The sequence below is a fragment of the Chroicocephalus ridibundus genome, chromosome 1, assembly GCF_963924245.1.
Source record: "Chroicocephalus ridibundus chromosome 1, bChrRid1.1, whole genome shotgun sequence".
Classification (NCBI taxonomy): domain Eukaryota; kingdom Metazoa; phylum Chordata; class Aves; order Charadriiformes; family Laridae; genus Chroicocephalus; species Chroicocephalus ridibundus.
In genome coordinates this window covers 158200156-158212156 of record NC_086284.1, presented here as the reverse complement: position 1 = coordinate 158212156, position 12001 = coordinate 158200156, and the positions used below count along the sequence as shown (strand labels likewise).

Here is a 12001-nt window from a genome sequence, read left to right as displayed (position 1 = left end):
TCCTTTCCTTCCTGCAGCTCCGTACACCATCATTACCTTCCCTTTCTTGTTTGCGGTGATGTTTGGGGATTGTGGCCATGGCGCTGTCATGCTGGGCTTTGCACTCTGGATGGTCGTTAATGAGAAGAGCCTTCTGGCCCAGAAAAGCACGAATGAGGTAAGTACCAGAGAGCTGGTACACCCTGTCAGTATAGGAAAAGGTTCATCATCCCCATTTTATAAAGGGGGCATCCAGCCTCCCAAAGGCTGTGTGTATCCTTCAAAGATGCTCGTGAGGCAGAGATTTGGCAAGTAATTCTGCCTACTTCTACACAGAGACGTGGATGGGCCCAAGGGACCCAGAATTATTCCTTTGAATAATTGTATATACATAGATTAGTACAATCATGTCTCCTGTTGGCTGAGGCCCACCACTTGATGGGACTGCAGGTACTTTGGTCACTGGCACCGCCTTCTACCCCTGCAGATCTGGAACACCTTTTTCAGCGGGCGCTACCTGATCCTGCTCATGGGCATATTCTCCATGTACACTGGCTTCATCTACAACGACTGCTTCTCCAAATCATTCAACATCTTTGGCTCTTCCTGGCATATCATCCCCATGTTTAAAAATCACACTTGGAAGTAAGTGGCTAAATGTGGGAAACAAGTGGAAACACACTGAAAGGAGCACCTAGGCTTTGAAAGAAAGACACAGTGACTGTCTGTGTGGGGAAGGGAAGAACTCCCCGCTGTGGATGCAGTCATGAATGAATCAGAGGTTTTGTCTGACACACGCAGATGAACTCACTATTGAAATGGAAATGCAGAGTCCCCGGCAACACGCCTGTTTCTTCAGGCACTGATGTGCATAAAAATCTGCAGGTGTCTGGGACTAATGTATGGAGAATTACCATTGTGATGGAGACTATCATTGTGCAAGAGCCATTTACACACACATGCACACACACGCATGCGTGTGCACACAAGCGCAGGATAACAGTTCACAGAAGGGCTGGAGTTGGTGACAGATACCATGAGGTGATCCTCAGCACCTCTCACATAAATATACTGTAGGCTTATACGGTGAGATAAAGCTGCAAAGGTAATTTCCCTTTTCTCTTGTAGTAAGGATGTGCTTCTGGACAATACGGTGCTGCAGTTGGATCCGGCAGTCCCAGGAGTCTACTCTGGAAATCCATATCCATTTGGAATAGATCCGGTAATTAAATTAAATTGCTCTAAGATAATTTGTATTTCAATCCTGTTTCTACGTACCAGGCACATCAGTAGCTCCCTGCTCTCTCTCCTGAAGCCGTGCTTTCCACTTCTTGCTCTTTGCCTGTTCTTTACATAGTCGTTGTGATGCTTTTCTTTGGCAATCAAGGATATATACTGCTGACAGTTTTGCACAGGCAGCAGCAAAATGGTAATCGCGAAGGAACTTCGATTTTGCTGGAGAGTGGCCTTGTGCTGCAGTCTCCGCTCTGTCACCAGTCTCCTGGACTCAGTTTCCTTACTTGAGCACTTAACCCATTCTAGAGCTAACTCACAAGTTTGAAGGCAAAGTCCTGATGTCCACGCAGTCTATTTATCACATGGAGTGTGAAGTAAAAGCCAGTATTAGTTAACTTACCCACATTTTCTTCTCTGTGTCCTATTTCCCTTTTCTTGCCGTTCTCTCTTTATCACATATTGAAATGTAGTTGTTAACATCAAGCTTTCCTGTTTCAATCTTCCTATCAGCCAATTAACCTCTGTCCTGCTGGATGCGCTCTCATTTCAGCTCATCACACAAAGAAACGCTGGCTTCCCCTGGTTTGCAGAGAGATTGACCTTGTAGTAAGTTTTTCACAAACCCGTCTCTAAAGCTCTGCCCAGGACATAGGCAGTCCAGTTCAGCTGAATTTTCTGTACGTTGCCCCGACACGTCCCTAATTGAAGTTAACCCAAGTTAGATCCTCTTCCACCCTGGCTGCTGCCTGCTCGAGAGGCTGGGAGCCCTGGCTGGGTGGGAGGAACGGCTGGACAAGTGCTGGCAGGGGAGGGGTGGACTGGAAAGCACCAGCCCCCACATGGCACTCTCTGTGGAAATTATCCCCGTCATCTGCCCAGAACGATGGATGGGTCTTTGCATGTTGCAAGTCCTGGCAGGATGGCTGAGGTACATCTTGGAAAAGAGTCACCCTGAGCTGAAGAGGCTAGGCAGCCTCTTCCATAGCCATAGAAGAGGCAATGCATGCCAAAGGCACAAAAGCTAATGTTTTGCTTTCCCTTCTTTCTGTTCAGGTAGTATACTTAGTGTCTGCAAAGAGGTATCTACTGACCATCTTTGGGGTCAGAAGAATTTGAGGTCTAGGAAGTTTTAGAAGAAGGGAGAAGGAACCCTGGAGCTCTGTAATGGGATAAAGGCAGGACTGAGAAAAAGCATGTGGTTACTGTCCTAACACAGATGAAAAATTACTGCAGAGAGGCAGGCAATAATCTGATCTCCATGGCCAAAGAGCTGGAATGAGCTGGGTATTTTGTTCAAACAAAATGTTTGAACATGCTCTGCCCTCAGTACTTCTCTGGTGAAGGTGGAACAAATTTCCATAGCAGCAGGAGGGATTTTCTCCTGCCTTTCCACCTCTGCTAAATGAGACGACTCAGCCTAAGGGCAAGGAATGACACTGAAAAGATCTAGGTTCTGCTACCAGCCTTTGCATCAGTTTCTGGAGGACTGAGGCAAAGTCACTACATCATTTTAGATTCTTCTTATTTCCTCTGTCAAACAAGGATAATACTTCATACCTTTTATATGAGAAGCTTGGCAGAGTGAGAAGTATGTAAAGGAACATTTAGATTTTTGTGCTTGTTTTCTTCTTACTAGAACTGGGAGGAGTAAATTGATGGCATCAAAGCAACAACTTCCACAAATCTGTTGTTGAGCAAACACCTGAAAACCTTGTTCTTCTGTCTCTCTCTGCTCCTTTCCCCAAAGATCTGGAATGTTGCATCGAACAAGCTGACTTTCCTGAACTCCTACAAAATGAAGATGTCAGTTGTCATAGGGATTGTGCACATGATTTTTGGGGTGATACTCAGTCTCTTCAACCACATGTAAGTTTGTTTCACCAAACCCGTTGCTGCAGCGCACAGGTCCTCTTCCCGAAACTAGTGTCCTTCATTCAGAGAAAGCCTCATATCTTGGACTGATGACTTGAATTTTGCCTTTTCCCCAGGGCGAGTAGAAATGCCTCATACACTGACTGACTCACACCACTGTTGGTAGAGAGTGCTGAGCCCAAAGGCCTGAAGGATGGCCATTGCATTGCAGATATTCTCTTGGATAAACTCTTTTTTTTTTTTCTTTCTCTCTTATATTCTTGATTCTGCAGAAATACTAAAGTACAATAACTATATAGCACCTCCCACTATTGATAACTTTTGTCTTGAAAGACAAACTCTTTTGGTCTAATCCAAAGCACACTGAAATCTTGCACGGTGCCTGTGTGTGTGCATGTCTATATACCTCTGGCCCTGTATTTCGTAGCAAAAAATAAGAGATGGTGAGGGAGTGAAGGGGCTGACACTACTGTATTGAGAGACCCTCCAAAAAGGTGTGTAGTGACCTTCAAGGACAGAAAGTGTTTGCAGATGAGAAGAGCTGCCCCGACAGAACTGATTCTACGCCTGGTTCTGGCTTTCCTCAGCACATATTGATTAACTTTGTAAATTAACCCTTTTTTTTGTTTGTTTTTTGGGGTTTTTTTGGCTTTTATTTCAATGTATTAATCTTTTGAGGTGCAATTACAGACTTCTTTCTTGGCCAGTGATAGTTGTTTCTCATGTTATTTTCCAAAAACTAAATAGTGAACAGTACTGCCATATTTGGGCACAGCATTGTATTAATACGTACTGTATTAATTGCAGTTATCTTTTCTGATTCCTTCCAGCTACTTCAAGAAATACATAAACATTATCCTTCAGTTCATTCCAGAGATGATTTTTATTCTCTCTCTTTTTGGCTACCTGGTCTTCATGATTATTTTCAAATGGTGTCATTTTGACGTCCACTCATCCCAGAGTGCACCAAGCATCCTCATCCACTTCATCAATATGTTTCTGTTCAATTACAGTGACACTTCAAATGCGCCATTATATGTGCATCAGGTATGGATCAAGCATCTTGCATCCACTCTAGCTGGTTTTGGATTTGCAGTGGGTGTTGTGAAACAGGCTCAGAAGCGCTATCACAAGTGCCAGTCACATAAGAGAAGTTCGTTCTTCTGGTAGTCATGTTGGCCTTGTAGACAGGTAGGACAGAGAAGATATCAATCAGCGATGCAGAGAAAACCTCATTCTTAGTGTCCTTACAAGAATGATGATGCAATTTAAGATACTTTGGGGGAAAAAAGGAAAGAAAGGTGATGAGAAATGCAGAACTGGGTATTGCAGATGTGCTGTCCTGAAGTCTTGGCAGAGTCTGATGCTAGAGACAAAGGAAGCCTCTCCTTTCCTTGATAATTATTGATTTCTTCTTTGGAAAACTTTATATTTTCAGCTAAAAAATAGAAGGAGCTAGGGGATTTTCTGGCAGCTTTTTGTCAGAAATATCTCCTTTGGGGAGTTCACTTTAAAAAAAAAAAAAATCTCCCCTAGAGAAAACTTCTTTCAAAGTAATCTCTATTTATTTGTTCAGAACAAGATTATTTTTTTTCTTGCTTGATTTTTACATCAGCAGCATCAATGAAGAACCTGCAAGCAAATGCTGCCTCCAGCCACATGTATGCATCTACATCTATACAGTTACACACTCTGGCACTACAACATGAGCTCAGTTTTAGCAGCTTCTGGTGAGACAGAGTTAGTAGAGAGCCCTGATCAGTTCCAAGTAACTGTGTTAAGGCTGCAGGGGAGTTTGGGAAAACAGTTTTCCAAGCCTTCAAAAAGTTATTAGATAATGTTTGGCTTTGTAACAACCCAAAGCCTTTCCAAGATGACCATTTTTTCCCTCATATTGCTATCTCGCTACTTCACCAGTAATTGTCTGTGCCATCCACCTGGGTAGTATGAATGCAAAGATTGTATGGATCAACCATAAGGTGATCAGAGATCTGAGTCAGCTTTAAAAAAATACAGAAGTTGTAGTTTGGAGTTTTCTTTGTTTGTTTGTTTGTTTGTTTTTCTAGGAGTCCAAAATGTTATGTAAGGACAGCAATATGGGTGGCAGACTGCAACAAGAACACCTTATATTGTGGGGGCCATGTGTTATCAAACATGAGCTATGGGGATTCAATTCCCTTCTGTAATTGCAAATGTAGACCAAATCCTGTATTCCCTGCTTTTTCAGGGGAAGACTTGGATTACTTGGCTCTTACTACAGCATTTCTACTTTGTTCAAAGCAAGGCAGACTGACTGGCTCACTCAGCAGCTAGGACATTCACTTGGGACACTGGAGATCCAGGATGAAGTCAGTAACATTGGGTTTTGCCCTTTCCAACATGAAAGTGTTTCATCTCCAGTTCTCCAACCATCTCTAGTCGGCAGTGGTTTCTGGAGCGTTAAGCAGTATACGTTTATTTTCATGTCCTTATAAGCAGAGGGGACTCAACCAATACAGGGAATATATCTGTTATATAAAAAACTACCATTTTGTAGAATCAGGTTTCTAACCATAAATGTAGTTGACTAAAGGAAGTAAAGTAACTTTTTTCTTTTCTTCATGTTTTGTCTTTTAGAAAGAAGTGCAGAGTTTCTTGGTCATATTTGCCCTGATTGCTGTTCCCTGGATGCTCCTAATCAAACCTTTCATCCTCCGAGCCAACCACCAGAAAGCACGACGCATGGTAAGGGATGTGGATCAGGCGAGGGGGATTCAGTACAGAAAAGGCAAAGCTGAGGCGACAGACCCACAAAACTGTTTGCAGTGATCTAATTCTGCTTTTCTCTGATCTCAGAGTTTCTCTGGTAATTTCAAGCTGTGCTTTACAGCACATGCGCCGAGAGCGTGTGTATGGACATTTGGCTGAGCCATCTGGACGGGAAGCAGGAGCTTTGCTCACAAGACCATACCCTATTTGTTGGGAGAGGAGTTAGGCTCACACTGAGTTCTTTCAAGTGTCCTATCCAAAATGAGAGAAGGTTTAGAAAGACTTAAATGCTGGTAAAATCAACAGAGGGCGAAGACCTCAGTTCGGGGTCCACAACTACCACTAACCACTGGTTGGCTGCTCTGTAGGAACGGGGCATCTGTGATACTCCCGGCCTTGGAGAGATCAACACTGCTTGGAGGAGAAGCTTGATTTAAAAGCTGTCGCCTGCTTTCAAGCGGTGCTTTCTTCCCTAAGTGATTGCCTTCACAGTAACAGAGCCCTGCTTCCCATGGGCTCTGTGGTTTGCCCAGCTCTTCAGCACGTAACAGCAGCAGCTGCAATTTCCCAGTTGTTCATTAATTCTGTCCTTTATTGCACTAACAGGACTTTACTTGTCTGTCAGGATTTACTTCTCTTTATAGTCGGAGTTAGTGCCTGGAGTACCTTTTATAGGGCACAGATGTTTCCATTTGAAGAAAGAGATGCTGGTTGCGCTGCGTGACCTTTTCCAACCCAGTCACTTCTGACCTATAACTGAAAGCCACATCCCCAGGAGACCTTTGCAGCCCTGCCTCTGTGCTGTAATTTCTTATTTTGTTATTCTTCTGGGATTTGGATGAAATCTTGACATGGCTGTCTCCATCTCCTGCTTTTATGCTAGCAACATCTGACAGCTTTTACCCACCTCCTATTATGCCCCTGTATTTCCATTCCTGATTTTCATATGTTAGCTGTCTGATGACATCTTACATTTACCCAGATTTATGTGTTTGCAACGAAGTCTGTTCTCTATGCTGACATTCAGGTAAAGCAAAGATAAAGCGGGCGTGACAATGATTACTGTTGCAATAGGAAACAATATGTTATCATGAGACCTTGCCCATGAAACCTGCTGGAAGCTATAAAGAGTGACGGGACAGAACCTGACAGAAGCTGCGAGGTCCGTATTTGGATATGCTGCATAATAGGGCTGCTGTAGGCATATAACATAGGGCTATTCTTACGCTGTGCTGTTGTTTCTGGAGTGAGGTTCAGATCACGTTGTTCAGGCCTCTAGAAAATCTCTGTAAAGAATGATTAGGGAGAGAAGATGGGTTGTCATGAGATTTTTGTCAATTTAAAATGAATCAAGAGATCAGAATTGTATTTCTGTCTGTATCTCAGGAATGGTGTGACCTTCATCAAGTCACCTGATCCTTTCAGGCTCCATTTCCCATTCACTTGGTGCTAATTCCTTTGATTTGCACCCACCTAATTGAGATCATCAGCTTTAATGTGTCTCAGTTTTTTCATTTTCCAAAAGTGATTAATCTTCTTGTGGTGGTGGGTGTAAAGGGTGCATTGTGGGACTAGCAACTAGCTCCAAATTAGTTGGAATCACTGGGAAATGCTCTAGGATGGAAAATATTTAAGTATTATTAGCCGTTTGGCAGGAGTACTTGGTTTCTGTGGTCCATGGTGACTGACCATTGTTGAAATTGTCCTCATGTTTATGATATAGTCCTTCATATGTTACCCATCAGGAGGCCGTTGATGGAGTTCTGTGCCGTGGTCTGCTTCATTTTCATATCAACCTGTAGCATGACACAAAAGATGTATTACATTTTTCTTTCTGAAAGATTCGGTCTCAAGCCATCTCAGGAAACCCTGGTGGTGAAAATGAGGTAGATGTCCCAGAGACCAATCACTCTAAGAAAGCTGCCCAGGGAGACCACAGTGGTGGCCATGGAGGACATGAGGATGATGATGAAGAGGTAAGCAAATGTGGGCAGAAAATTATTCAGACAGACACAATAGTAGAAGACACAAAGTCAAGCAGAAGGCTTTTGCAGAGTTGCCAGCCCTTCTTTTTAACAAGATACCAAGACATGCTGTTACAACAGTTCGTGTTTCCAAACAGAGTAAGCTTTGAATTTTAATAGAATGAATTCCTCTAAATTTTTCCTTTACTTTTGCCTGATGAGGGTAGGCATTCTTGCGAACCTCAAGTTTTTACAAACCTCAAGCTTTCCTTTCCCCAGGGTGTGGGTTTCACTTCCACATTGCACCCAGAGAAGGTCAAGCCTTCCCCAAGAGTCAGTGAGTTTTCATTCCTTTAAATTGCAATGGAGCATTGAAAAGTTGGCAGCCTGCAGTGCTGGTTAGGAAGAAAAGTCTTCCTTTGGCAGATATTTTCAAGGCCTTCTGCACTATGCAGAAACACAGCTAAAAAAGTGACAAAGGTGTTTGTAGCAGTTGGGAATACCAACGATATTGACTGTGGATATGGCTGACTGTTCTCTGTCACAGGGAATCTTCCCAGTCTTAGAAGATACGCTTATTCAGTGATGTCTCCCAAAACGTGTATGCCAATAGGCAGATAGTCTGAAAAATATCAGAATTTCTGTCTCTACAAGAAATCACAGATTGATAGCAATTGGATTGCCATCTTATTCCAGATTGAAAATTGTAAGACTGGAATATGAGCTGGTTCCTGAGCATTTGCTTTTCGCTGGAAGTGTATTTCTCTGGGGAGAATGTATGGGAAGACCATAGAGAATTGACACTTTTCAAAGCAGTCTCTTTATCTGTGAGAAGTCTGAAGAACCTGACAGAGCGTTATTCTGTTAACCACGAAGCCCTGAACCAAGAACCAATAAAGCGTGTTTGGTTTTATGTTGTTTCAGTTCAATTTTGGAGACACATTTGTCCACCAAGCTATCCATACCATTGAATACTGCCTTGGCTGCATCTCCAATACAGCATCCTACTTGCGACTCTGGGCGCTGAGCTTAGCCCACGCACGTGAGTGATTGACTACCTGTTAGTTACCAGCAATGCTGTGATGATCACTACTTCTGCCAGTGTTTGGTTATTGCTGCGAATTTCCCCATAAAATCAAAGTTCTCCTTGTGGATGTTTGTGTCTCAGAATGTTTTGCTTCAGGTCAGATCAATCTAAGTGTTTCATGGTGGCCATCTCAGTTTTCAGTGGTGATTCCTGGTGGCTCCTGACTGCATTTGCTGGCTGAGGCCCCTTTCCCATGCTGCTCTGTAGCCACTCCTCTGGAATAGTCCTCATGGTGTGTGGCGTGGTGGGAGGTGCAGTCCAAAAGGGTAGTCCAGTCCACAGAGGTAAAGGCAGTATGGGAACCATAGCTTCATTTCCCAAGAGGCACTCGCTATAGCCTCAGGCTATGCAGATGAATGTCAAAATGACTTGAAACAGTTATTTTGATTTGATTCAGCAAACTGGAAAGAAAAGTTTTGGTTTGAGAACTCCTGGTATTTGTCATTTTCACTGGGATTTTTCCCCAGCAACATTTAGTGGAACCTCTCATTCCATGAGAAATGTACAGCATTTCAATGTCTTTTGTCTTGATTTAAGATAAAAACAAATGCTCAGATACTAGAAATTGCCTCAGGCTGGAACTTCAGATTTTCAAGCACTCTAATTTTCCTGAAATGTTTTTTATTAATATTGCTGTACTGCCTCTGGCTAGGAGTTGCGCCTGCCCTAAAGAATTGTGCACACAAAAAAGGAAAACAAAAGGGGGGGTGTGCCATGGATTGACAGGGGTGAGCTGTACTTCTTGGCACAGAAATTAGCTTAGCAGGAGTCGAGTAGAAGCTAATACACATTAGCTTTAGATGGAAGACAAGTATCTAAATAAAATAAAATAAACCAGCTAAAAATCTTAGCTAAGGTAAGTCCTGTGTGTTTTGTCAGAATTGTGCCTTGAAAACCACCATATTCCTTTGCAGCTTTACAAACTGGTGGTAATGGGAATATTTTTCCCTAGGGCAGCAGTTTCAAAATATCCCTTGCATCTGTTGTCACCTAAAGTAACAGGTCATTGAATCTCAGTACGGCTCAAGGACCAGTGACTGGCAAAATGGAAAGCTGAACTAGTGGCTTGGAGCATCTGGAGCTGGGCTAAATCCTTGCTTTGCCTGTATCACAAGAGGAAAATTGCTGACTCCTGAATCTATCCTGTGTGACTGGGGTAGTTGAGTTAGGAATATATTGTTGAGCTGAGAGGACATGTCAGATATACCAGTGCTGTGAATGTTGATATAAAACTATGCAGGAAAAGAAATCTTTATGAGCATGCAAGCAATACGAACACTAATACAGCCTGCCTTGGGTGGGACCAAGCAGTTGTCTGTCTTTTCCCCACCACAATTTCTCCATGACACCCTAAGAGAAGTGGTTTGGAAGAACAATTGGGAATTAACGTCTCTTGTGGGTCTTAGCTAGCATCAATCAGTACAGCTTGTAACCTAACCTACACATGTGTTGGCTATGTCAATCGATCGTGTTCACTGGGATTTAGCAGCAAGCAGTCCTAAAAGGCTCCACTTATCTGCCATGTTAAAGAAGTGCAAATTAAACTGATGACTGTATCATGCCAGGGTAACAGCAGTCTTGGTAGTGTGCTTGCACAGACTTGTGATGCAAAGCCAAGCCAAAACAGCACCATCCACTTCTAACAAAGTGAAAGGGAACAATGGAAAACAATGTGCGTCCACTTTCCTTCCCCAGACAGTCATCATGGAGGGGCAGGGTGGTCATACGCGGCTACTGTCACATACATTTTACCGTCATGTACATGATTACTGTCATGTACATTTATCCTAGGCCAACTCATCTAACTGGGAAAAATGGGCGAGCTGCCAGACTGCGCGCTGTGTCTGTCCACAGCTGTTGCTCAGCACTGTTTTCCCTTTGTTTCCCTTTGCAGAGCTGTCAGAGGTCCTTTGGACCATGGTCATGCACAACGGGTTCAACAACAGCGGCTGGGCAGGCCTCATCGTCATCTTCATCATCTTCGCAGCATTTGCAGTGCTGACAGTAGCCATCCTGCTTGTCATGGAGGGGCTGTCAGCCTTTCTGCACGCCTTGCGTCTGCACTGGTAGGTACTGTGGTCTTTGGAGCTTTTCCCAGAGCAGTCTTTGGGAGGGATCAGGGTGTGGAAACAGGTGGCCACACAAGGTGGCGTTAGACATGCTGTGCTAGTACCTGTGCACTAGGATATCAGTCCCCCTTGCCAAAGGAAGCAAGGGAGACTCCTCCAAAAGGGAGGTTAGAGCTCCCTGCTCTGTCTCTGAGCTGCTCGCTGGAGCAACGTGCCTGTCCTCTTGAGCCTGCGGTGGCTGTAGGCATGTGTGGCAAACGGCAACCTGCGGTTCTGCCCTGTTAAACACACAGAGACATCGAAGCCACCTTGACCTGCATGATAAGGCCTGAAGGCACCACAGCCACAACACGGGTTGTGCATCCCGCTCAGGGTTACCATCAAACAAGACAGCTGGGGACTACCTACAGCAGCATGAGTTCAGTTGGGACTGCAAAACCTGCAGAAAACCTGGTTCAGCGCTTGTGCCATCAGGCCAGCTTGAGCTCCAGGCTGTTTGTGGCAAACCAGCTTCAAGTTAGTTCGTGTCTGCCTTAGCTAGATATCAGTCCAGGCAAGGACAGCAGTGTAGATGCACCAACAGGCTAGTATGTAAAGAAAGACCAAGGTAACAAACTGCCCCTCACCACCACCATAACTCCGTATCCTGCCTGAGCACCCAAGCTGTGGCCCCTTTCAGCACATAATGTCCCACCACAAACGGCAAATGCTGCCAAGGCAAACTGTGGTGCAGTTGCTTGTAATTGTGCAGGGAGTGGGGGATGTCTGTCTGCCACCAGAGTGTGCAGCCAGCAGGCGGTTAGCCCGGCTCTCAGAGCTGCTAGAAGCAGTTTAGCGGTCAGGCAAGGTGCTGCCGACTGGCCTCATGAGGAGCATTTCCAGGCTGACTGATGGAAAGTCAAAGCTGATGGCTGCCAGCTCGCTCCCTGGGCCGCCTGTGTCTTGCTGCAGGTTCCAGACGGATCCTACATTCCCAGCTCAGAGGCCCACCCTCTCATGGCCTCCCTTTCCCATGGGTGCCACGTTTCAGCCTCTCAGCTGGCTGC

The 12001-nt window shown here is 44.4% G+C and overlaps 1 protein-coding gene across 2 annotated transcripts in view; it reads left to right on the top strand.

The window, feature by feature from the left end:
* The window catches only part of ATP6V0A4 (ATPase H+ transporting V0 subunit a4), a 28439-nt gene that overhangs the window by 15756 nt on the left and 682 nt on the right, over window positions 1–12001 (top strand). The window contains exons 12-20 of one of the 2 annotated variants that reach the window (XM_063320342.1): window positions 18–157; window positions 467–624; window positions 1108–1201; window positions 2963–3081; window positions 4101–4134; window positions 5704–5811; window positions 7677–7811; window positions 8724–8841; window positions 10781–10952. In XM_063320342.1, coding sequence (XP_063176412.1) covers window positions 18–157; window positions 467–624; window positions 1108–1201; window positions 2963–3081; window positions 4101–4134; window positions 5704–5811; window positions 7677–7811; window positions 8724–8841; window positions 10781–10952 — 1078 coding nt within the window. Of the gene's footprint in view, window positions 1–17; window positions 158–466; window positions 625–1107; window positions 1202–2962; window positions 3082–3917; window positions 4135–5703; window positions 5812–7676; window positions 7812–8723; window positions 8842–10780; window positions 10953–12001 lie in introns of both variants that reach the window. The other variant, XM_063320333.1, reaches the window with a different exon arrangement.